The sequence below is a fragment of the Malaclemys terrapin genome, chromosome 9, assembly GCF_027887155.1.
Source record: "Malaclemys terrapin pileata isolate rMalTer1 chromosome 9, rMalTer1.hap1, whole genome shotgun sequence".
Classification (NCBI taxonomy): domain Eukaryota; kingdom Metazoa; phylum Chordata; order Testudines; family Emydidae; genus Malaclemys; species Malaclemys terrapin.
In genome coordinates, this window is record NC_071513.1 from 101,007,335 (window position 1) to 101,029,976 (window position 22,642).

A 22,642-nucleotide genomic window follows, 5' to 3' on the forward strand; every position below is an offset into this window, starting at 1 on the left:
AGTCGGGCTAAGTGGCCGTGAGGGGTCACTTGAGTGTTGAGATGCCCCTCACTTGGCACAAGGAGTGCAGACACAGTAACTGGCCCACGGTTTCCTACTAACCACTAAAACCCACCAGGCCCTGGGAGGGGCTCAGTTTCAGGGAGGGGAGGTTCTCAAACGGCTCAGAGTCAGCAGAGACGTGTGCCTCGGTCGTAGCAGGCTCTGCTGTCTGGGTGCTCTCTAGACTCGGGCTCGCCCGGCCCCTGTGCAGGGGGAAGGACAGCTGCTTTGGCAGGGATTGGAGCAGCCCAAGCACCCTAATGGGGACCCTGGAGCTGAGTGGGACGTGCAGATGTCGGCTGGGACAGAACCTGCTAAGCTAGAACAGGGTGCAGGGATGAATTGGGAGGCAGACGCTATTGCTGGGTTTCCTAGGGCCCTGCATGGAGGGAGTGGACTCCAGAGAGGTGGCAGTGCCCGCATGGGGGTGGGTCACACAGTGTAATTGGCCCAGCGAAGTTGCCGTACTTCACACTCTCCATAGAGCGCTCACTCGCTGCTGTTTGGCGCTGAGCTCCGGTGTCTCCATCCCTGCAGGCTCCTGGATTCCTTCGACACGGTGCCAGGTCATTTGACGGAGGATCTCCACCTCTACTCCTTAAATGACCTGAATGCCACTAAGAAGGGGGAGCTAGTTCCCCGCCTGACGGAGCTCATAAAGGCAGGTACCCTGCACGTTGAGAGATGCATGGTGGGTAATTTTATCATCTTCTTCACTAGAATGTTTTTTATTATTACTGCATTAGACTTTACTGTATAAACCGCCAAGGAGCGGGTGCTGGCTTTATAAAGGCAGCAGCGTGATCTCCAGAACAGCTGCTGAGGGCAAACACATTTTGTGTTAGCTGTTCTCCTCCTCCAGTTAGTTTCTCATATGGTTGTTATCCTGTATGTGTGCAGAGGAGTTTCCTTGGCACGAGATCGGCGTTGAAGAAGAACACAGCCAATTGGTTCCGTTTCAGGAAGAAGCTGCGTTTTCCCATAACCTGCAATGCACCCATTTGCCGTCTCAATGTCTGCTATAGAAAACTGGGCTGTGTTCCCCTCTGAAACGCATTGGGATGTGCTTTGTCACGTTCAGGATGGGGAGGCAGCTTGCCTGGTGGTTAGAGGAGGGCACCGAGTCAGGACTCCCGGGTCCTACTTTCAACACTGCCACTGATTTCCCGCATGACCGTGGGCAAGTTGTGTCGCGGTTCCATGCCTCAGTTTCCCTACCAGTAAAAACAAGAAACTTCCCTACTTTGCAGGAGAGTGAGGCGTGGCTTTGAGATCCTCCAATTGGAGGATGCTGCATAGTCGTAGTAATGGTATCCAGCGTACAGAGCACCTTCCCTCGTGGCATACAGCGCCCCATGTAGCCTGGGCAAGAGATCCGTGGTCACCGTCACCACGGCTGTGGGTAACAGCATGTGAACTGCATCCCCAGGGGCCTGAACAGTTGGGCATTTCCCTCCGTTTCATTCCCAGTGGGCTAGACGTGTGCGATCTTGCAGAAACAGTCCCTCTAACAACCTGTTTAGATGCAAAAGCCCTGCATTAAAACAGACTGAGTGTCTGGGTGAAGAAATACCAAGTGGTGAGTTTCCAGGCAGCTGTGACTCCAGATAACACCATTGGCCTGCTAAACCCAGGGTTGTGAGTTCAATCCTTGAGGGGGGGCATTTAAGGATCTGGGACAAAAATCTGTCCGGGGATTGGTCCTGCTTTGAGCAGGGGGGTTGGACTAGATGATCTCCTGAGGTCCTTTCCAACCCTGATATTCTATGATTCTAGTCTATAACAAACAGACATAGGAAGGGATGCTCCAGTCTGCAGGGGAAGAGGAATTTGGGGGGGCACTAGTGGGTCCTTTGAATTGCGGATTTCCCATCTCATTTTTTTTGATTAACCCTGTCGTTGCTGATCCATTCGATCGTGTTGCAGTGTTTGTGCTTGCCTTAACTATTCTCCTTTTCGCTAATGAATTTGGTTTTAAGAGATGAAATTTAAACCCAGCTTGAATGTGGGGAGGGATGAGGTGAGGTTTGGAAATGGATCCCAGCAGGGCCGAAGATGTAACATTTGCTTTCACCTCCTGCCTCAAGGCAGAGCTACACTGCCAAAACGACAGTGGGGAGCTGGCTACGGCACATTGGAGGTGGTGAGAACACTGTTGCATTGTTTAGTGTAGATGGGACCTAACCACAGCCCTGAGCCAGGCTGCAGCCCTGATTTCTCCAGGATTGTAGCCAGTTCAGGGTCCCGTCTACACTGAAGATGAAACAGTGTTTTAACTCTGTCATTGGCAACTATAGTGTAACTGGTTCCTCCTTAAAGTGGTTTCTAGAGGGTAGATATGGCCTTAATTTTCTGTGTGATGGGTGACTTCACTAATCGGCTTTAAAAACATTCCAAATGGGTCTCCTTGAGTTGCAGCTGTTGGCTGTGTGGGCCCCCCACGCGAGGGCAGCAGTGCCACTCACCGCCTGTGGGCACGAGTTTGGGGCAAAAGACCAAACTCGTGCCTTGGCCTCCGAGACGTTCCCTACTGAAAGAGGGTCCTTGTCCCGGAACTCCCAATCTTACTGGGAAGTCAAAGGGGACAAAACTGACTGGACTGCCACTGGTTTGGCAGTGTTGTGCGTGCAACCTACTGCGCAGACGACACCGTTGTGGGTGTGTTTATGGTACATCTTTTGGTATAACCGCTACTACTTACGTTGTATTGTGGTAGCATAGACCATACTCTGGCGCAGCCCATGTACGCAGCAAGACATGGGCATTGCCCCGAAGCGCTTGCGGGTATGTGTGTAATCTAGGAGATACAGAATGCCTGGTTCCTCCACTGCCACCCAGCAGACAGGCGGCCCGGCTGTTTGGAGATAGTGCCATCAGCGAAGCTGCCTGTGCTCCGGGAACGCTTTTGGCCCATGGCGTCTCACATAGACCATGTCTCCAGCCCCCTGGAAAGGTTGGAATCTCGTGGGTCATGTCCAGCAGCCAGGCCTAGCTTGTAGCGGGTGGGTGAGCAGCTGCATGAAAGCTACTCTTGAAGCTGGTGTCGTCGCATCCCGGCAATGGGATGAGCCTCTGATTCCCACATTACTCTTGGCGCAAGATGTCTCTGTCTCTGACTTTGCCAGGGAAATCAGGTGCATTTGCCTCTTCTCCAGGGCGTTTCTTCTTCACTCCTCTCCCCTTCCGTTGTTACAGCTGTGCCAAGCCAAAGGCTTCATCTGTGAGTTCTGTCAGAAGGAGGAGGACATCATCTTCCCCTTCGAACTGAACAAGTGCAGGACGTGTGAAGGTGAGACGCTGGCACGCGAGGCGCTGGGAGCCATCGCTGGCCCTGGGCGATGGCTGGGCTGGGTCCATGTCTCCTGGAGCGAGTTTAGTGCAGGTGGCAGGTGCTGCAGTGACTGCTCTGGAGACCGAGCTGGTACAGACCAGGCAGAGTCAGGAATCTCTGCTCTGCAGGGTTTGTCCAAGGCTGTAACAGCGAGTGCCTTGGCTGCCCTGAGCATGGCCTGTCTGCCTGTTGACGTTTGTCTAGCCACCTGGCAGCAAACCATGCTCAGCCTACACCTCTGACCTGCATCAGCACACAGCTGACTCTCTCTAGCCGGTTTGACATGCTCCCTTGCAAGGTGGCCAGAACTGGGCCTGTGTATCTGGGGGTGGCCAGTAGAACATCCCAGAGTGCACTGCACCCAGCGCACACTAGCCGGCACTGCGGGAGAGCTGCACACAGATGGGCAGCGTGCTAAGTGGGGGTGCAAGAAGTCATTTCCATGGTGGCTGCGGCCTGCCCTACACCTTGTAAGCAGGTCAGACGCATGACACACATTTGGAGTGTGCACTGGGCACAAGTCTCAATCTTCATGGCCATTCTGACTTGGGTGCCTTTAAGGTTACTAGCCAAGGAGTCCGGTAACCAAAGCGCTTTGGCCGTGTGGCGCTGGACTGAGACTATCCAATCATTTTACTGAAGCCCCCACGCCCTGGAGTTGGTAACTGGTTTTGGTCATTGTTGACCTGTGCTGATGGCCACGTGCACAGTAGCGCCGTATGCCGGCACTAGTCTCCTGAGCCATCCAAACCGCCCTTGACAATCTACAAATTTGGCCGTCCCTTTAAAATTAGACTCTCTCTTGCCACAAGTGTTTTCAGTGAAGGCCTTTTGTTTAGGGTCACCGTGGCCTTGGCAGGGCAGGAAACCTTTGGGAAAGGGATGAGATGCAAAGTGAAATTGACCTATCTAACATTGCTGTCCAAAACTGAGTGAAGTGCCCCAAATTCCTTGGTTTCCAAGTGCATGCGGTGGGCTGGGTGCTTTCCAATCACGTGGGCGCCATCCCTACTCCAAAGATCTTTCCGTTTAAGAACCACATAAGAGGCGAACCAGTCAGAATTGTAACACCTTGAGAGCTGATCATCCAAGGCGTTGGTAACACGCTCCATCCCTGGCCAGTGACTTAGCGTCCCTCCCGTTGGGTGTGGGCAGGCTGTGCCCGGAAGGGGGAGCGTGCCGACACTGCCAGTGTAGGGGCTAGGCCCCAGCTCTGCACTGATGGCGTTGCTTTCTCTCTCTCCCTCCCTCAGAGTGCAAGGCCTGCTACCACAAATCCTGCTTCAAATCGGGCTGCTGCCCCCGGTGTGAGCGCCTGCACGCCAGGAGAGAGCTGCTGGCCAAGCAGAGCATGGAGTCCTACATCTCGGACTACGAGGAGGAGGAGCCACCAGAGGCAGTGGCCGCGACGTGAGTGTGGTGGCGGAGGGCGAAGAGGAGACCAGCGAATGTATTTGTGTGCGTGGCCCTCGTCATCAGAGACTAAACTAAGGACTAACCTGACTCTTTCACAATAAAGGAGCCCGTGGGAGGGCTGAATTGTGGGAGATCTCGGAGCAGCTGGCCCTCACACGCTGACGGGATCGGCTTGGTTTGCCTCAAGAGAGCCGGTTTCTTTGCTCTCTACGCGATGGTGTTGGGGACGGCGGACTCCGGACGCTAGTTCTCGCAGTCGGGATCCTGCCGAGGTGGACACGCTGCTGCCTTCGTACAGGGTCCGGCGGCGAATCCTGTCTGCGCCACACTCCGAGCGCAATGAGCGTTTGTATGCCAGTGTGCTCCCCTGGCCCCTTAGGGAGGAGCTCAGCCAGACGCTGGCTTAGCCAGGAGGTTCTTGAGGAGCTTCCACCGGTTAGGAGGTGAAAGCTCCTGTCTAGCTCAGCTCTCCACGGGGGAGTAACTGGAGTCCTGCCGCTGCCCAGGCTGGCTGCCTTGGGGCAAAAGAGAAGGGGCTTTGCCAAGTCCTCTGCCTATGACACGCCATATCCTTTGCCGCTGACATGACCTTTTTAACAATCCCTTATTCAGAACTGATATGACTTGATTTGGGGGCGGGGGGGAAGAAGCAGCAGCAAACAGCGCCTTGTCCTCTGCCTGGCGAAGCCATCACAAACTGGATACCTGCTGGGCTGGTAGATCAGGCTAGAGCACGCGGACTGTGTGGGATTTTCCCTTCGACCCGGCCCTGCTTTAGCTGCATGCAGGCTGGGGGAGAGAGCTGTGCCAGTCGCTGTCGGGAGCAGCCCCCGTCTCCGCTATTGATGTTCGGTTCCTCAGACTGTGCCTGGTGCTGACGGAGCTCCCACCTGCTGGGTGAAGGGCTGGGCTTCGGCCCAGAGGCGTGACTGCCACCTTTCCCCCAGTGCTAGGTGCCGGGAGATCGCCCTGTGCCATGCTCTGGCACTGACAGCAGGTGAACAAGGGGCTGGAAGGCGGGGAGGACAGACCATGAGGAAGGTGCATGCCCAGCATGGGGAGAGGAAACGCCTTGGCTGAGCTGGAGGAAGCAGCTGCTCTGAAGCTGGCTTCTCTCTGCTGACCTTGCAGGAGATGAGCTGCCGAGTGCTGCTGTTACCCTGGGCTGGGGGCAGGGTTCCCCCGTGTCTGTCTGCCGGGGCAGGGGGGCTGGGCAGTTACTCTTAGATCCAAGAGCAAGGATGAGTTTGAACACAGCCAGAGCTCAATGCCGGGGTGCCAGGCGGAGTGGGGGCTCCTGCACCAGGCCCATAGCTGGGCACTCAGGTGACTCCACGTGACACTCACCCCCACTATTTCGGAGCTTGATGAAGTCACGGTCAGTCTCAGTGGAGCCTTTCTCCCATCCATGCTGCACCCTCGGTGTAATGTGTCCTCCCTGCAGTGGATTCTGGCCAGGCCCGTTCCAGACCTTGGCGTTGGTGTGTCGGGCCTGCCAGTTTGTGCTGGGCTCTCCTGATGCTGTGCGGCCCCAGGCTGTTCTGTGACATGCACCTTTCACCTCCCGCTAGCAGAACGCTTCAGCCAGCTCCCTTGGCTTTGAGATGAGCTGCACTTCTCATCCCCCTGGATCCTGCCCGTTGGAGTGACCGAGTAATGAGCGTGTCTAGCAGGACCGCCAATAACCTGGTAAAGGAGCCGCCCCCGAGCGCACTGGGTAGAGCTGGCCTTGTGATACAGAGCGCCATGTAGTCAGGAGATTAGCCCGGTCCAGAACGTCTCCCCAGAACCCCACGCTCCTCAGTCACTGCCTAAACCACTTTGCCCTGCTGAGCCGTGTGTTTGTGGGGAGGGATGTGGTCGTCCACAGTGCCCACTGGCTGCCCCCAGCCCAGCGTTCCTCAGAGCTGGTATCAGATCAGTCCCCAGAGCAGGGGTAAAGCTGTTTATTTGCCATCCGGAGCCCCCCCAGAGAGCCAGTGCCCCAGGCCAGCCCCTCTTCTCAGTGTATCGTCTCAGCTGGGCTGATCTTTGTGTACATAGTGTTGTTTTAAGTTGATCTCTTTTAAAGGCAATTGCTCCTGTCTTTTTAACGAGCGGCTCTCGTTTGAGTTGGTCACTTAGGGCCAGCTTTTAAAGCTATTTAGGTGCCTAACTCGCGTTGATTTCAATGGGAGCCCGACACCCCACATCTTTAAAAATCTGGGCCTTAGTGTCCATGGCCAGCAGTACGGGAGGCATTTTCTGCCTGGCATGGACGAATTGTGCTCCTCCAGCACTTCATGCTAGCTCCGCCTGGGGAAAGCTCCTGGGGGTGGATGTCCTGACACCCAGCTGAGCCCGGGCAGTCCTGTGGCATGGCACAGACGGGCAGCGGACTGGGAGTTGGTGTGATTTGGGGGAGTGTCCAGAGAGTCTACAATGCGGCTTCAATACGGAGCTGCAGCCTGTAGCAACTCCCCATTGGGGTATTCAGTGCTCCCTCGGGGCTGCACGCGGTGAGTGGACGTCTTTGCACGTTGGGGCTTGTGGTCTCTGCAGGTAGTGGTGGATCTCGGCTCCGGTTTATGGAAGATGGGCGTGTCCCTTGGCACATGGACACATTTCCAGCGCGGCCGTTGGCTGGGCGCTCCATGTAGTCGTGTACGTTGAAAGGCGCGGTTTGACTCGTGTACGTATGAGAGGTGGGGGGGGGGGGGGTCGTGATGGTGGCGGCTCTCCCTCAGCTCCTGCCCTGATTGGTGGCTGGCACTAAGGCCAAGCGCAGGGCGGTGCTGGGACTCTAGCCTCTTGTGGACCTGGCCCCGTTCATGCCAGTGCTGAATCCCTGGGAGAGCTGCAGAGGCTGGGGCCGAAATGAAACAGGCTGCAAGTGCCCTTGGAAGGAGGGAAGACTGCCGGGGCGGTCTGAGGGCCGGGGAAGGCTGGCTGCGTTTGGGCTCTGTCTCAGACAGGATGTGCTCGAGGAAGCAGCCTCTCCCCGCCACGCGCCTGTCAGTTATGTAGGTAGGTTGACTTCCTTGCAGCTGCCGTTTCCTCTCCTGCTGGAGGGCAGCAGACAAGAACCTGGGTGACTCTTTGTAAGCGACCGCTGTGGTTTCTCCGGGGCAGAGTACTGGGAGGTGGGCGCTGAGGCGGATGGTGGAACCAGGTTCAGATCAGCTGTTCAGTGAGAGATCTCCATACTAAATGTATCTGGAAGCCAAGGAGCGACTGCCGAGGGTGTTACCCCACAGAGCAGGCAGCAACGGTAGGTTATTATTCAGGGCAGGCCTGGGTTTTGGCAGGTGGTTTAACCGGGAACTGAGAGTGCAGGAGCTCCAGAGGTGGCAGAATTCAATGCAAAGCAGAGAGACGCTAGCATTAATATCCCCTTTCTGCATCAGAAGGGTGGTGGGATCAAAGCCCAGGGCACCTGTAGCTCGCCCAGAACTGACCTCTTGCATGTGCCTTAATTTGAGAACTGACCCTCAGGGTCTGCTTTGTGAGCTTGCTTTGACACCGCCCCAGCCGAGCCGTATTCAGTCTAAATGCCCATCCCAGAGGTGGTAGCAGCAGCGATCAGCTGCCCTCCTGTCCGTCACATGCACGCCCCGTGTCACCTCCTAGCTTTCAGCCCAATAACGCCGCTGTACTCCACTGATGGCCTCCAGCTGGCTCCGAACATTGCATGTGCGGTGCCTGACGAAAGCCGATCCCGTCCTACGAACTGCAGGATGATTTTCACTTCTACAGCTGTCAGATCCCTCCTTTAGCGTCAGCCACGCCTGGTCTGAGACCTGGCACTACTGTCCAGACCCAGGGTGGTGTCTGACAGACCGATTCCCTCCCATGGGCCGGCTCTGACACAACACAACAGAACGTTCGATGAGGTTTTGTTTTGAAGCACTTTAACATGGTGGGGTGTTTCCATGGTGGCTAAGCCTCTTGGCGGGTCCTAGAAGCACTGATTATATTTCAAAAGACAGGGAGTGGATTTGTGGGTTTTTTCCCCCTTCACGGTGGGACCTTTCTGGCTGAGACAGGAACCCCGCCTGGGAATTCAAGACAGCGGAGGGTTTTAATGCAAAATGATGCACAACACTAATGAAGCTGCTACTGACCCGTTTGCCAAGCTATTACAGTACTTACCACTCTAAATCCGTGTAACTGTATGTGTATGAGCTCTTTGTAAATAGAGAGAAGGGTCATACGATCCAATGTACATGATATTCAATTGGATTCCTCTCCACTGTATTATTGTACAGCATAACAATGAAAATGCCGTCCCTAATAAACGAAGTTGGTAAGAAGCACCTCATTGGCTGCTCTTGCTTGACCTCTGCTGTAGTGGAGTTTATTAAAGCTGGCTGAAAGAAAGTACAAAGATCTGGCTCATAAGAGCCAGGAACGCGCCAGTGCTGACTTCCCCAGAGGGCCGCTCACATGCTGTTTGTGTTCTCTTAATTTAAAAAAAGAGCGGTGGATAAGTAAAAAACCGAGGTCGACTTGTTGCTGGAAACCAGGGAACTACAGGTTGAACCTCTCTAGTCCGGCCCCCTCGGGACCTGACCGGTGCTGAACCCCACGGGAGGTCAATGCAGAGTGCCAGCCGGTCTCCATAGGCACAGGAAGTAGGGGTGCAGGGGGTGTTGCAGCACCCCCAGGCTTTGCGCCCAGCATGGCCCCCTGCCCGGGAGTCCCACTGCACCCGGGGTCCTGGCTGCCAGCCCCCCACCCAGGGGCTCCAATGTCGGCACCAGGTCCTGGTCGCCGGCCCTTTGCGCGGGGTCCTGGTCACCGGCCCCTTCCCTGCTGCCCGGGATCCTAGCTGTGGGGCTCCGCTCCTAGCCCCAGCCACCCCCAGCTGTGATCTCAGCCTTACCCCTGTCCGTGCCCCTCACTGCCCCAGGCTGAGACCACAGAGGTGTGGGGGGAGGGGAGTAGAGGGAGGAGCTTGGCGCCGGTGGATGTTCTGCACCCACTAATTTTTCCCCATGGGTGCTCCAGCCCACAGAGTTGCCGGACATGGGAGTGCCGGGTTCGAGAGGTTCTAGCTGGTGTTGTGTTATTAAGCAGGATCAGACCTGGTTCTGATGTGGATGGGTGACCAGCCCCGAAAGCCAAGCGATGCAGGAAGAGATGTTCTAATTTACCTTTGTCAATATTCCGGTTGGATTAAACGGCACAGTTCAGGATCAGCTGGGTAGGTGTGTTCTTGGCTTTACCTTTGACCCAACCCTGCCCCCTAGTGTTCTGGGTAATGTTAGCACTGACGGGGGAAACCCTAACTCCACTGCTGTCAGGGTAGACACACTCCTGCAAAGAGCTGCGCTTGTAAAGGTGCATGCTCTGAAAACAAGCCTGCAGCAGAGAGCTTAGGAACACTCCAGAAACTAGACACTTACGAATGAAAACGTGCTGGGCTGACCGTCTGTAGGCCTCTGCAGCACTGACTCCCGGGGGTAGCCAGTAGTCCCCAACTGTCCCAATCCCTGGAGCGTCTCAGGCTGTCAGAGCAGATCCAGGCTGGTGGACCGTCGCTCTCAACTGAGCTGCTGCTCGCTAAGGTTTAGGGGAAGGGCTGGGCAGCCCCAGTTCTTGTCTTCCTCTGATCCCATCGAAACGCTGCTGCAGAAATGACACGGACGCTAGGGCTGGGTGTTGTAAGGTTTAAGACACAGACCCTGCTGCAAGTCAGTGGGCTTTTAACAGTCACTCTGAAAACCCTGCCTGCTTAGTGCATGGGGTGAGACAAGCATCCATCTCTGCGTGGGGTGGGGCAGCAAAGCCCCTAGAGGTAACGCAGCCAGTTGAGGTCAGTGTGTGTCGCCCCGGGAGCTCCCCTCTTCCCTGCTCTGCGCGAAAGCTGAGATCCCGCCAGCTGCGGTGGATTTGCGCTGAGATTCCCCCACCTCTGCCAGCAGCTCGTTCTAGACGCAATCAAGCCAGAAGCGCTAAGCTACAGGCCCAGCATCCCTGAGCTCTACGAGCCAGGCCTGTCTCCCTGCTGCAGGCGAGGGCGAGGCTGGAAAAGGCAGTGTCTCCTCCCCGAGCAGTCGGGGTGGCTGGCGAACCCCTCCCCTCTAGAAATATCAAAGTAGCTTTTAGAGCTGTCCCGAGCTAGTAGGGGGAGGTGGCACAGCTGGGGCTTGCTGCCCCAGCTCCCGGCATTGCGCCCGAACCGCTGCCTTGGAGGAATCCTGTAGGCCAGGGCCTGTCAATGGTATGTGGGGGGGAAATGCAAACGTTCGAAGGCTCAGCAGAGAACCCCCCCACGAGCCCCAGCCATCCTGTTTTCAGCAGGAGCTGCCTCCCCACACCCCACAAGGCTACTGGCCCAGTTTGCGGGGATCGTATCTGCGCTCGAACTGCCCCACGTCGAATTTCCTCTTGCAGCCGGCGTAGTTCATGTAGCGGATCTTCCCGAACACGGCCCGCTCGGCCCAGCCCTGGTCGTGGATCCCGCAGATGGACCACATGCAGCCTGCCGGCACAGAACACCCAGTCAGCTCGCCCTGCCCTGCCCGTACCCTGCTGCACCTGTTCACAGGCCCCCCGGCCGCCTGCTCCAAGCCCTGGCAAGGGAGGGATACGGGGGTGGGGGCTGAATGAGGGAGAGGGAGCTGGACAGGCCCTTTAACCAGTAAGGGGACCTTGGCAGCCCCCTAACACCCAAGCACAGACCGGATCCCCCTCCCCAAGTTCTCCGGAGTTTCTCACTCCCACGCCCTAGTCGCTAACCTACGTAGCCGCTGGGATCCCGGCCATCCAGCTCATAGCGATCGTTGAGGTAAATGGTGAACTCCAGGGCCTCCTCGGGGGAGCGGGTCCACTCCAGGATTTTCTTGGCCCAGTACATGCGTAGGAACCCGTGCATCTTCCCCTCGTGAACCATCTGGAGCTGCAGAGAGGGGGGGAGCCCAGCGTGGGCACCGATGTGAGAGCCACCAACAGCCTCGCCTCCCCAGGGTGCCCAGGAGAACTTGAGGAGGGGGAGGTGGAGGGTCCCCAGCTCGTCAGGGGAGAGGAGGGAGGTGAGAATGAGACACACCTGGGTGGAATCTGGGGTGAAGAGTGAGGGGCGGGACCTGCCTGGACCTGGCCTCAGTTTCCCATCTGACTAGGAGTTTTATGGCTACCTTACTGGCAGTCTCCCTCAATGGAGAGAACCAATCTCCCGCCTGCAGCCCCCATCTGGCCAGTGGAACTCTCTGCCCCGTGTACCTGGCTGGGGAATATCTGCTGTAACCCATGTTCAAAGGGCACACGCTGGCCAGGGGTGCAGATGTGCTCTGTGGCCGGCTCTGTTTTAGGACTGGGGCTGTCTGGGGTGCTCGGTGCTAATGGATCCAGGAGCGGAGGCGGAAGCTCAGGCTGGTTGGTACCTGGGCAGCGTTCCAGAGTGGGTCGTGCGTCTTCCCCTCCTCCAGCTGCCTCAGCTCGTAGAGGTGAGACCTCTTGTCCTGGGCGTGGAGCTTCAGGCTGGTTTTGGCCCAGTCGTACGCACCTTCAAAACACAACGGTCGGGCTGGGGAGCACATAGCGGGGAGGGAGGAAGGGGGCTGGGCTCCCTGAGAAAGGGACCCTATAGCTGGGTGATAGAGCCACTGGGCTGCCAGCAGGTCTGGGCAGAGGCAGGACTAGCTTCCTCTCCACCCCAGTCACTCCCTATGCACCAGCGTGCTCTCGCGCACCGTGAGTACGGCTCGCTGCGGCTCCCACGCGTTACCTTCCACCTTGTCGTAGTTCCTGTTGTAGTAGCAGAAGTTGTCGGCCAGCTCCCTGCGGATCACGGCCTCCTCGATGAACCCATCCACCGACTCCTTGTATTTACTGCGATATTTCTGCACCTCCAGGATGGCCCGCTGGACGGAGACCTGGCCTGTCCGGGAACGGGGCGGGGAGAAGAGACGGGGAAGCAGAGAGGGCGTTTAGCCACTGATCCCTGTACTCAGGTTCCCACGGGAGCTGGTTTGCTGCCGGCCTGGCCTGCACATGTGGGATCGAACCCCAGAGCACCATGGGCTCAGCGGGCACAGGCCTCACCCCCTCCTGGTGCACAGTGTTCCCTCCACTGGGATTGATCCAGTTCATATAAATGTCTGCAGCATGAAACACCAACAGCCTGGCCTTTGTACCCCCCAGGCTGCCATGGGGCTCAGAGACCAACTCAATCAGCCACTTGGGAGATGCTCTTCCCTCCGGCAGCCCAGATACCGTGGTTAACCCATCAGGGGACAGTCACTGGGGTGAGGAAAGGGACTGAAGCAAAACTACAGGCGTTACGTCCCCAAACAGGCCATACTGTGCACGGAGGGATAATTACCTAGATCACTGAAACCCGTCGCCCTTCAGACCTACAGGGCTTTCCAGGGGCCACTCACCGAAGTGGAACCACGGCGAGAGGTTGCTGAGCGCTGCCCTGTTCGGGTTGTTCCGGTCGGTGCCGAAGGATTTCAGCCGCTCGCCTATGAACGACTCCAGCATGGCCAGCCCCGCGGCCGTCCCCGGTGTCGCCCAAGTCACCTCCTTCACCGAGCAGTCCACCTGCAGGCTGCCGCGGCAGGCGTTCCAGTCTATGGGCTGCACAATCACAAGGAGCCTTTAGCCAAGCTGCAAATGTTACCGTCCTGCCCGGGATGCTACGACAGACGGGGCCGGTTCTGATGGCTGCTTTGGACCAGACAGGTCCTCCCCTTACTAAATACACCCTGGGCACAGCTTGCTGGCATTCCATCTGCTTTTGGTTAAGCGAAGGTTCCTTTAACCCCTACTGCATCTGGGGATTGGAATTCAGGACTTCTGATCTGTTCCCAGCTCCGCTACTGCCTTTGTGCGACCCTAGTCAAGTCACTTAACCCTGTGGCCTTGATTTCCCCCCCCCCATTGTAAAATGGAGATCACGCTCACCCTCCAGTGGGGTCTGAAGCTTAGCTAGTGTTTAGGATGCTCTGCAGGGCCATGCAGCTAAAGAACTCTAGATGTTACCTCTGCCGGGGCTGTGGACGGGTACGGGTGCTTGATGACGGGAGGGAATTCCGTGAGGAACTGCGAGAGCTGATCATGGATCTTCCGTCGAATTGTCCTGGCTCCGTACTCCTGCTTGTCTGAGGCAACCCAGCACGGGACAATGTTGTGAGCATCAACCTGGAAAGCAGTCATATAAATATCTGCAATATTTTTCCCCCCAGCAGGCCAACCTTCCCCTGCAGCCCCAGCCCTACAGCCTGGGGCGTGGGACCTGGAAATGAAACTGATTAGAACCAGACCAGCCTCGGAGCAGGAGGAGACGCCCGCTCGGATCCAGCCAGGTCTCTGCACACCCTGGTTTGGGGAAGACGGAGCTAAGCCGCACAACAGCTCGGCAGGTGATTTTTTTTAATCTAAAAATAATCTCTTTTAACAAAAAAATAGTTGCTGAATTCAGCACAGCTGACCCCATCCCAAAGGGTCTGGTGTGTTTCTCTCTTGGCCCAGACATCGGCCAGGAACCTCCCCAGTCCCGGAGTGCTTCTCGTGGGGAATACGAATGGGACGTTTGAGCCGAGTGGAAATGTCTCCCTGGGACGGTACATGTAAGGAGTTACTCCCTGTGTCTGCCGTCACCAGCTCCATGCAGTGGCCGCGTGTCCCCGGTACAATCTCCTTCACTCCCCCCTCCCTCCAGTTCCTTCCCTGCCCCCAACCTTCTGACTCCGTCTAATATACACTCACACGCTCAAAAACCTTCCAAGCGCCAGAACTAGATCCCTGCCCCACCGCCAATTACCTGCCTGAGTCCCCCACCTTCTCCAAAGCTGATTTGTTGGGGGGCTCTCCCGGATCTTGGGGCCACAGCAGCACCCTGCTGTTCTATCTGCAGTCACCAGCTCTCAACGCTTTCGTTCTGCCTCTCAGCCCGCTATTTAAAGGGCTGGGAGCCAGCTGTTAGTCCCGCTATTAACACCACCGCCTGACGATCACATGCCAGCATGGAGAAACGGCCTATGTACAGAGCCCCCAACCCCACCGCCGCACGCCTCCCTTCCCCCACAGCCCAGGCCCCCACCTGTACAAAGGGCACATCTCCCGGGAGCCTCTCCTTGACGTCTTCCACCCACTGCATGGGGACGCGGAGCGGGGAGAAGTCTGTCACCACTCCGCCGAGGCCACGGCCCGTCACGAAGGCAGGCAGCACGTCCTTGGCAAAGCCGATGAGCAGGTGGAAGGGGATGTCCAGCTCCTGGCACTCCTGGAACGAAGGGAAAGGCTCTGGGAATATGGGGCAAAGAGCCCGGTTTCTGTAACTGCCCCTCCAGGCCGAGCTGCCCAGCACCACCCCAGCTGGGCTCCAACCAAGAGTTGGGCGCTCCACGTTGTTCGCTGGCAACACCCAATCCCTTGGGTGGCTTTGCCAATCTCTGCCTACAGTAACAGGTTATAAAGATCCCAGGGAGGGCTGCAGGCCGGGTCCCTGCAACTGACGTGACTTTGCTTTCCAGACAAACGCTTGGTGTTGCACAGAGATGTGGGGCCTGTGAGCAGCCCTGTAGTACCGCGAGAAGGGAAACGGATTCCAAGTTCAACTCCCTCCCACCCCCCATGAGAGAAGACAGCGTTGGAAAAATACCGGCTCTTGGCAGGCTCGGGCCCTTCGCTCACGCTGGGACGTTGCTGAGAACCGCACGCCTGCCCCCATCGCTGTGTGTCCTGGGCCTGCGCTCCACCCCTGCTCTGACCCTCCCCTCTGTGGCATTTCCTAAGCAACCGGTACCTCGGCCACTTCTTGCAGGCCTTTCAGCATGAAGCCGAAGTGACGGATGGTGGCCTCCAGGAACTTGGGCACCAGGCAGAAGCAGACGTGCAGAGGGAGCTGCTGCTTCAGGGCCAGGCGCTGGGCGTACAGGAAAGCCCAGTTATCTGGAGAGAGAGAGAGAGCATGTGATTGCATTCCCAGGACACTTTGCCTTGCTACGGAGCAGCCCTGCCAAATGCTCGGTTCAGGTCCAGGACTGGGAGCCAGGAGACCTTGGCTTCCCAACAGGAAACCTGCTAGGCCATGATGCTGGATGGGGAGCCCAGCACAGTCTGCATCAGCCGTGGGACCGCGGCTCTCAACTGGTGCCATTGCAAGAACTGGCTCTAGGGACAAGGGGGAGGGGACAAGGGTTCTGACTCCTCATAGTCTCTCCCCCTCCTCCCCGACGCGTCCTGGTCCTGGGACGGCTCGTACCTTGCACCCTCTGGTCTCGAGACATCCAGTACACGACGCCCGCGGCGGCATCCTTGAGGTCGGAGCCCTGCGAGACCAGGCGCACTCGCTTCTTGTTGTACTTGAAGTCCTGCACAGAGGGGGCAACCTGCAGCCGCGTCTGCCTCACGGCTTCCCCCAGGCTCCCAGCTCCTCCCCGCTCCGCTGCCTCCCCTTCCTTCCTCCTCTTCTCCACGGTCAACACCTCCGCCCCACTGGGCTCTGCCAGGACCTTCCGTTTGCCTTTCAGATGGCCCCGGGGCGCCACAGCAGCTCCAGGCCTCGCTGCATCCCCGCTGATCTCCTCCCCGCCACGGGCCTGCCGGTTCCTGCTCTTCTGAGACATGCTCGCCGCCGTCCTACGGGGCGGGCACAGCTCCGACACCCCGTGCAGTCTCCAGCCGCCACGCCGGCCAGCTACAGAGGAGACGGCTCCAGCCAACCTTCCCAGCAGCAGCTTGTTGGCGTGAAACTATCTGTGGACAGAGAAACACACGCCACTTTGTAGACCTCTCTTTGGAGTTTCTCAGTAGCCACTGCCTTTGTGTGACCCTGGTCAAGTCACTTAACCCCACGGCCTTGATTTCCCTCCCCCCCATTGTAAAATGGAGATCACGCCCACCCTCCAGTGCTCTTCGGGGGCTATTCGCAGTTGCCAATAAGCGTTCTGTGCCCCCACCAGGAATGTAATACCTTACCTTCCTTATAGCGCCTCACAGACTCCGATCCCAAAGCAACTTTCTCAACCGTTCACCGCAAGCCTCACTTCCCCGCTCTGCAGTGTCAGCCAGCTCTGGGTTGGAACCCGGCCGCTGTTTAACATTGCCCAGCCGTTCGGGCAGGAAGTGGAGAATATCGTACCCCACTGACGCTGCAGGGGTAGCAGAGACGGGCAGGTTTTAATTACTCAAAGGGGAATGTGGACCTGCCGTCAGGGTAACACCTGTCATGTATGAAAGATGCGACGGCCTCTTTAATGACCACAAGAGGTCGGGTCCAGGCCTTGGATTTCGTTTGAAACACGGCACCTGCAGCACTACTGCCCTTCCTACCATCGTGCTGGGCTCACGACGGACTGTCCCCTACAGCCATCCCCTCCTGCAGGTCTCCCAGCCTGGGAGGTAGGATGGGCGCCCCGGAGCACGTTGGGCAGTCAGTCTGATTCCTCCTGCATAGCTCCAAAAGTGGCTGCTCCGCCCCGCCGCTGAGCATACAAGCTCCCAAATTCGATGGGTGAAAAAAAATAAACCTACTGCATATCTTGACCTTGCCTGATCGGAGACAGCCCTGGCCCCCAGCCACCCTCAACTGCAATAGGTGTGTAAACTTGTGGCATGTTACACGCTGGCTCGAGCCAAACAGAAGGCCCCTGGGGGCCAGACGCAGCAGGCTGGGACCTGGCAACTGCTGCAGAGAACTCCTGCCTTGTTGCGATCTCAAGGGAGCCCGTGCAGTTTTTCTTAAAGTCCCAGCTTCTGGAGTCATGTGATTATGGGAGATTCTCCGCTTGCATTAATAGAAAGAGTTTCCAGCTCTTGTGATTGCAGGGAAAAGCTTGAAAAGAGAGTCCCTGGGGCCTCCGACCCCCAAAGGCAAAGCCACCGAACACCAGCGCTGTGCTTCTTTAAGGTCTCATTATTTCTAAGCTGCTTTCATCATTTTTGAGGGTGCGACTGATGGTTTTTGAGGGGTTGGGGTGGGGGACACTGGAGCAGCTCCAGCCCCTGCTAGAAAATTCACCCTTCGACCAAACTCCGTGCTACAAGCTGCGGCCTGCGGCCGGGACTGGCAGGCCGGAGCTTGTTCAGGTTTTCAGGGCTTGTGTACGGGGGGGGGATTCTGGAGGTGCTGCTAGCGGGGAGCTATTCCTGCCCAACTCCTGCGGTGCCCGGTGCCCGCTCTTACTCCGGAGTCAATCCACTTTCAAGTCACACTCAGCTCTTACTCCTGCCAGACTCTCTGATGTAGACCGGGCCTGTCCCGGCGAGGTCTGGGCGCCCAGGCTGGGGCAGCGAGACCGACGGGTGGCTGCTGCGGGGACCGAGGCTTGGGGAGCCGGGGGGCACGGATGGGCAGAGGGCTGGATCTGCCCGTGCGAGCCCTGGCACATTGGGGTCAGGTCAGGGCGGCAGGGACAGATGCCCGGGTCAGGTCCCCCCCCCTCCACCCCCCAGCTCGAGCCTGTGCACGAGCCCGGAGCCCCAGCCAGGCCGTGGGGAGCAGCCCCCCGCCAGCCCGCCCGCCCGCCACCCCCTCACCTGGGCGGCGGCTCCGGGGCCCCGGAGACCCGCTTCCCACCCGGCTGCGGCGGCTGCTCCGGGCCCGTTTACACAACGTGGGGCGGAGCGAGCGGGGCACGGGGTGGGGCCTGGGAGGCGGCCCCAGAGCCACGGGGGCGGACGGGGATCTGTGGGGCGGGGCCCCTAGGCAGGGGGCAGCATCTCTGGGGCGGAGGGTGGGGGGTCTTTGGGGCGAAGTCCCCGGAAGGGTGGGGGGGATCGGGGTAGATTTTGGGGGCGAAGTCCCCGGAAGAGTGGGGGGATCTCGGGGCGGGACCCACGGAAGGGTGGGGGGATGGGGGCGGATCTCTGGGGTGGGGCCCCCCAGAAGGGTGGGGGATCTTTGGGGCGAAGTCCCTGGAAGGGTGGGGGGATGTCTGAGGCAGGGCTCCCCGGAAGGGTGGGGGGATCTCGGGGCGGGACCCACGGAAGGGTGGGGGGATGGGGGCGGATCTCTGGGGTGGGGCCCCCCCAGAAGGGTGGGGGATCTTTGGGGCAAAGTCCCTGGAAGGGTGGGGGGATGTCTGGGGCTGGAGGGACCAAGCCAGGGCAGCATGGAACCCTGCAACACTATGTTGTGTAACTTGTTACATGACGCACGTGAGAGTTGCTCACCCTCGCCCGGCCTGAGGCCCATTGGTCCAAACGGTAAACCCTGGATAAAATGGAAACCACTTGGCCCAGGACTGTCCGGGCAAAGCCGCGGGGCTGAGGACACGGATCTCCCGGCCTGCTGTTCTTAGGGGCCCGCCTCAGCGACGGGATTTGGGGCCCCAGACCCAGCAGCACCATCACTTCCTGCCTCCCGCTGCCCTGGGGCTCTTCCTCTGCTGGGGAGCCAAGCAGGAGTGAAGCGGGGGGAGGACGGGCAGGCAAGGAGGAATAAAATAACAACGAACGATTGTTCACTATTTGGGCAAGTAATTGAGATTTTCCCCCCCCAAAAAACCTGCCTGTATCGTCATTTCTGGCTCCTGCATATTTCTGTAGTTCTCAAAACTGTACAAAACAGAGAGATTTCAAATTACCAGTGACCCTTTTTATTAAGGAAAAGTCATCATAAAAACGTTAACATTACTTACCCAGGATTAATATTCAAAGAACCTGGCTAAAGATTCTGCCTGGGGCAGGGGAACCGTCTTCCTCTGAGTACATTCAAAAGGAGCAACCAAATTTCTAAATACCTAACCTATTTGTGGTGCTTCTCTTGTGTACATGGTGTGAAAACTTTTCCATTACAAGGACAGTCCATATGTTAACGGTACCACAATTCCGTAGGAAGAGGAGTCACGTTTTTCCAGTAATGTCAATTCAAAGTCTAGCTGCTAACAACAGAAAATTGTTTGCAGTGTTGTTGTAGCTGTGTTGGTCCCAAGATAAGAGAGAGACGAGGTGAGTGGGGTAATATCATTTCTTGGACCAACTTCTCTTGGCGAAAGGGACACCCTTTTGGGTTCCAGCAAGCTCTTCTTCTGCTCTGTAAGCTCAAAAGCTTGTCTCTTTTACCAACAGAAGTTGGTCCGATATTACCTCACCCATCTTGTCTCTAACAATAGTAAAGAAATTACTTTGTTGTTCTGTTTAAAATGTAGATCCTTTCATGGAGCATGAAGTAAGCAGGTTAGGGGATCTCTAGGAAATTTGTTACACAATGAATCTCTTCAATGATTTACTCCCCAAACTCTCTCATTCCTGGACACAACCTCCACATGTTCAGGTGTGTTCCCTTTTCCCTCCAACAGAACACCCCTAGTTACAAAAATATGATGGCTCTTAACTGGAGGGAAGTGCCATCTATACGGTAATTAATAAAAATGTTCTTGATGAGCTACATTCAAATTACTTTTGAAATCATTTGAATATGACAGTTGATTAGTTAAAATAATATTTGGGTATTATAAACATAATGACTGCGCTGAAGTATAGGAAGCTTTGCAAGGTGGTTGAGCTTGTAACGATATCTTTGCATATCAAGATCTTTGCAGCTAATGCAAATCTTTATTGAGAAATAATTGGAAAATTTGCTACAGAAAGAGAGAGCTTTTTGTTTCTTGGATGTTCACTGTTCATTTTCCAGCTCCATTTTATAGTCCATGTACAAGGTATTCCTCAGTATGTGTGAATTGGGTTTTTCCATCATATTTAATTACATGCCATTGAGTGCTTGTGTGATACTCTATTCCCGATCTTAACGTAAGTACTCCCCTTCCTCCCACCAGAATGGATGCCTTCCCTCTATCCCATCTCTCCATTTTTGAAGGGAACAGAGGGTCCTGTGGCACCTTTAAGACTAACTAACTGTTAGTCTTAAAGGTGCCACAGGACCCTCTGTTGCTTTTTACAGATTCAGACTAACACGGCTACCCCTCTGACTTTTGAAGGGATACTTTGACAGGACATCCATCCTAAGAATGAGATACCGCTAAGGGAAGCATTGCAATTATATTGAAGTGAGTCTTTTCCTACTTAGCACTCACCCTAATAAAAAAGTCTTAACCATTTTGCATCTTCTCCATTATCATTCTCCTTAAATGTTTGATTTCATCCAGCATACACCTGGGATCACTATCGCTGCACACACAGCAGAAGACTACGGCGTCTCCAAGTGCTGAAAAGCATCGTACGCAGCGCTGCAAAATGCAGTGAAATCTATTCTGTAAGAAGAAGCAGGGGTTCTGAGGAGCATGCCTGTTGTACAGCTGCCATGAAGATATCTGCGTTGGGCAATTCTGGCTCCAATGATTGGAAGAAACATCTTGCAACTGCAAAACATAGCAGCGGTGCAGCTTCAGGAATTGCAGAGCAGAACGTAAATTCCTCTTTTACTCCAGAGAAACAGTCATTCAGCGAACAGGTTACTATTGCTGAATTAACGTTTTGCCAAGCAATTCCCGTTCGCTTTGCTGATCCTTGCACCAAGCTGGTAAAGGTCGTGTTCTCAGACTCTGCCATTTGCATGAGAGTTTTCATGTGGACGAACAAAAGCAACCTGTGTCACCAAAGAACTGTCAGCGTATGATCTCACAAAGTCAGCTGTGAACCATGGCAGGTCAGGACCCTCATCGTAATAAGGGGGGGAAGTACTGATGCCAATAACGAGGTTTTCATCATGAGCCGGTATTTTGATCAGGTTGCTAGACGTGTTAAAAATGACCTCCTGGCAATGCAATATTCCAAATGCAGAGACCCTGTGTTCACCACTGAACTCTGTTTTCATGGGGTACAATCTTCCATGGGCAAATACCACTGGAATCTTTTCTGACTCAGCAAATCAGATGGTTGGCAAGAACCATATTGTTGTAAACAGAGTAAAGTAAGAACCTCACTTGGCATCTGAAGAAGTGAGGGTCTTACCCACGAAAGCTTATGCTCCCAATACTTCTGTTAGTCTTAAAGGTGCCGCAGGACCCTGTTGATTGCTAAAGCTGCTGTCGCAGCCACTCCCAAACCAATGGAAGGCATGTTAGTTGGTATCTTCTAACTAGTTGGTATCTTCTAAGGGTGGCGAGTGCCAAGGCCCTGATGTGCTGCCGGGGCGCGTCCGAGGGCTGCAGGCAGCGCTGGAGCCGACGGGGCTGCTGGAGGATGAGTCGGAGCCGGCCCCGCATCAGCGGGCTGAGCGGGGAGTTGCCCTGGGAGAAGTTTCCCTGGACGCCCAAGCCCGTAACCTCCCTCCCTGCGGCGCCGCCAGCACGGGCGCCCTCGGGCTCCCAGCTTTCTGCCGGCTGGAGTGGAGCCTGCAGGGAAACTCCTCCCGGGACAACTCCCCGTTCAGCCCGCTGGTGCGGGGCCAGCTCCGACTCCTCCTTCGGCAGCTCCAGCGCTGCCTGCAGCCCTCGGACGCTCCCCGGCGCGGCTTCAGGGCCGAGCCCTCACAAAGGAGGCTGCCTGTTGGAGGGGGGAATGGGGGGGGTTTCCTCCCCTCCCTTCCCCTCCAGCTGCCGCATCGCGCCCGCCAAGGCAGCGAGCGGGACAAGGGAGCTTCCCACAGGGGGGAGGGAGATTCCGGGAGTGGCGGACCCTGCAGCCCCTGGTGCCAGGTGCAGCTCCCCAGCTGGAGCGGGAGGGGTTGCACCAGTGACTTCAGGCGGGGTCGGGACTTCCACTCCCTGGTACCCCACACAAGTCAAGAGCAACTCTCCCCTCCCCGCTTCAGTGAAGCAAGGGCAGGGGGTAAATTTAAAACTGGATCCTGCCACATCTTGTGCGGTGTGGGACCAACCCTCTGCCCCTCCGCTGGCTGGACAGAGAACATGGTGGGGGCAGTTAGGGTGGGGGGGTCTCAGGAGGGGGTAGTCAGGGGACAAGGAGCAGGGAGGCTTAGATGGGGGTGGGGTCCTGGGGGGCAGTTAGGGTGGGGGG

General features: G+C 56.6%; 2 protein-coding genes across 4 annotated transcripts in view; one reads left to right on the forward strand and one right to left on the reverse strand.

Annotated features, from left to right (window-relative positions):
* RUBCN (rubicon autophagy regulator) overlaps positions 1-9,107 on the forward strand; it is a 54,799-nt gene extending 45,692 nt beyond the window's left edge. For both annotated transcript variants that reach the window (XM_054039336.1, XM_054039337.1), the window contains 3 exons: positions 580-733; positions 3,238-3,331; positions 4,627-9,107. In XM_054039336.1, the coding sequence (XP_053895311.1) occupies positions 580-733; positions 3,238-3,331; positions 4,627-4,787 (409 nt within the window). In that variant the 3' untranslated portion in view covers positions 4,788-9,107. The remainder of the gene's footprint in view (positions 1-579; positions 734-3,237; positions 3,332-4,626) is intronic.
* Positions 9,108-9,193: 86 nt separating this feature from the next.
* Positions 9,194-18,347, reverse strand: LOC128842956 (deoxyribodipyrimidine photo-lyase-like). 2 transcript variants are annotated; one of them, XM_054039338.1, is made up of 10 exons: positions 18,260-18,347; positions 15,984-16,477; positions 15,525-15,670; positions 14,820-15,002; positions 13,760-13,918; positions 13,156-13,354; positions 12,501-12,653; positions 12,157-12,278; positions 11,513-11,672; positions 9,194-11,255 (listed from the first exon to the last, which is right to left on the reverse strand). In XM_054039338.1, exons 2-10 carry the CDS (start codon positions 16,345-16,347, stop codon positions 11,101-11,103), a joined length of 1,641 nt encoding a protein of 546 aa, XP_053895313.1. In that variant the 5' UTR covers positions 16,348-16,477; positions 18,260-18,347; the 3' UTR covers positions 9,194-11,100. The 2 variants fall into 2 exon arrangements, with proteins under 2 accessions (XP_053895313.1, XP_053895314.1); XM_054039339.1 differs by lacking the exon at positions 18,260-18,347 and adding an exon at positions 16,700-18,088.
* Positions 18,348-22,642: the final 4,295 nt, after the last annotated feature.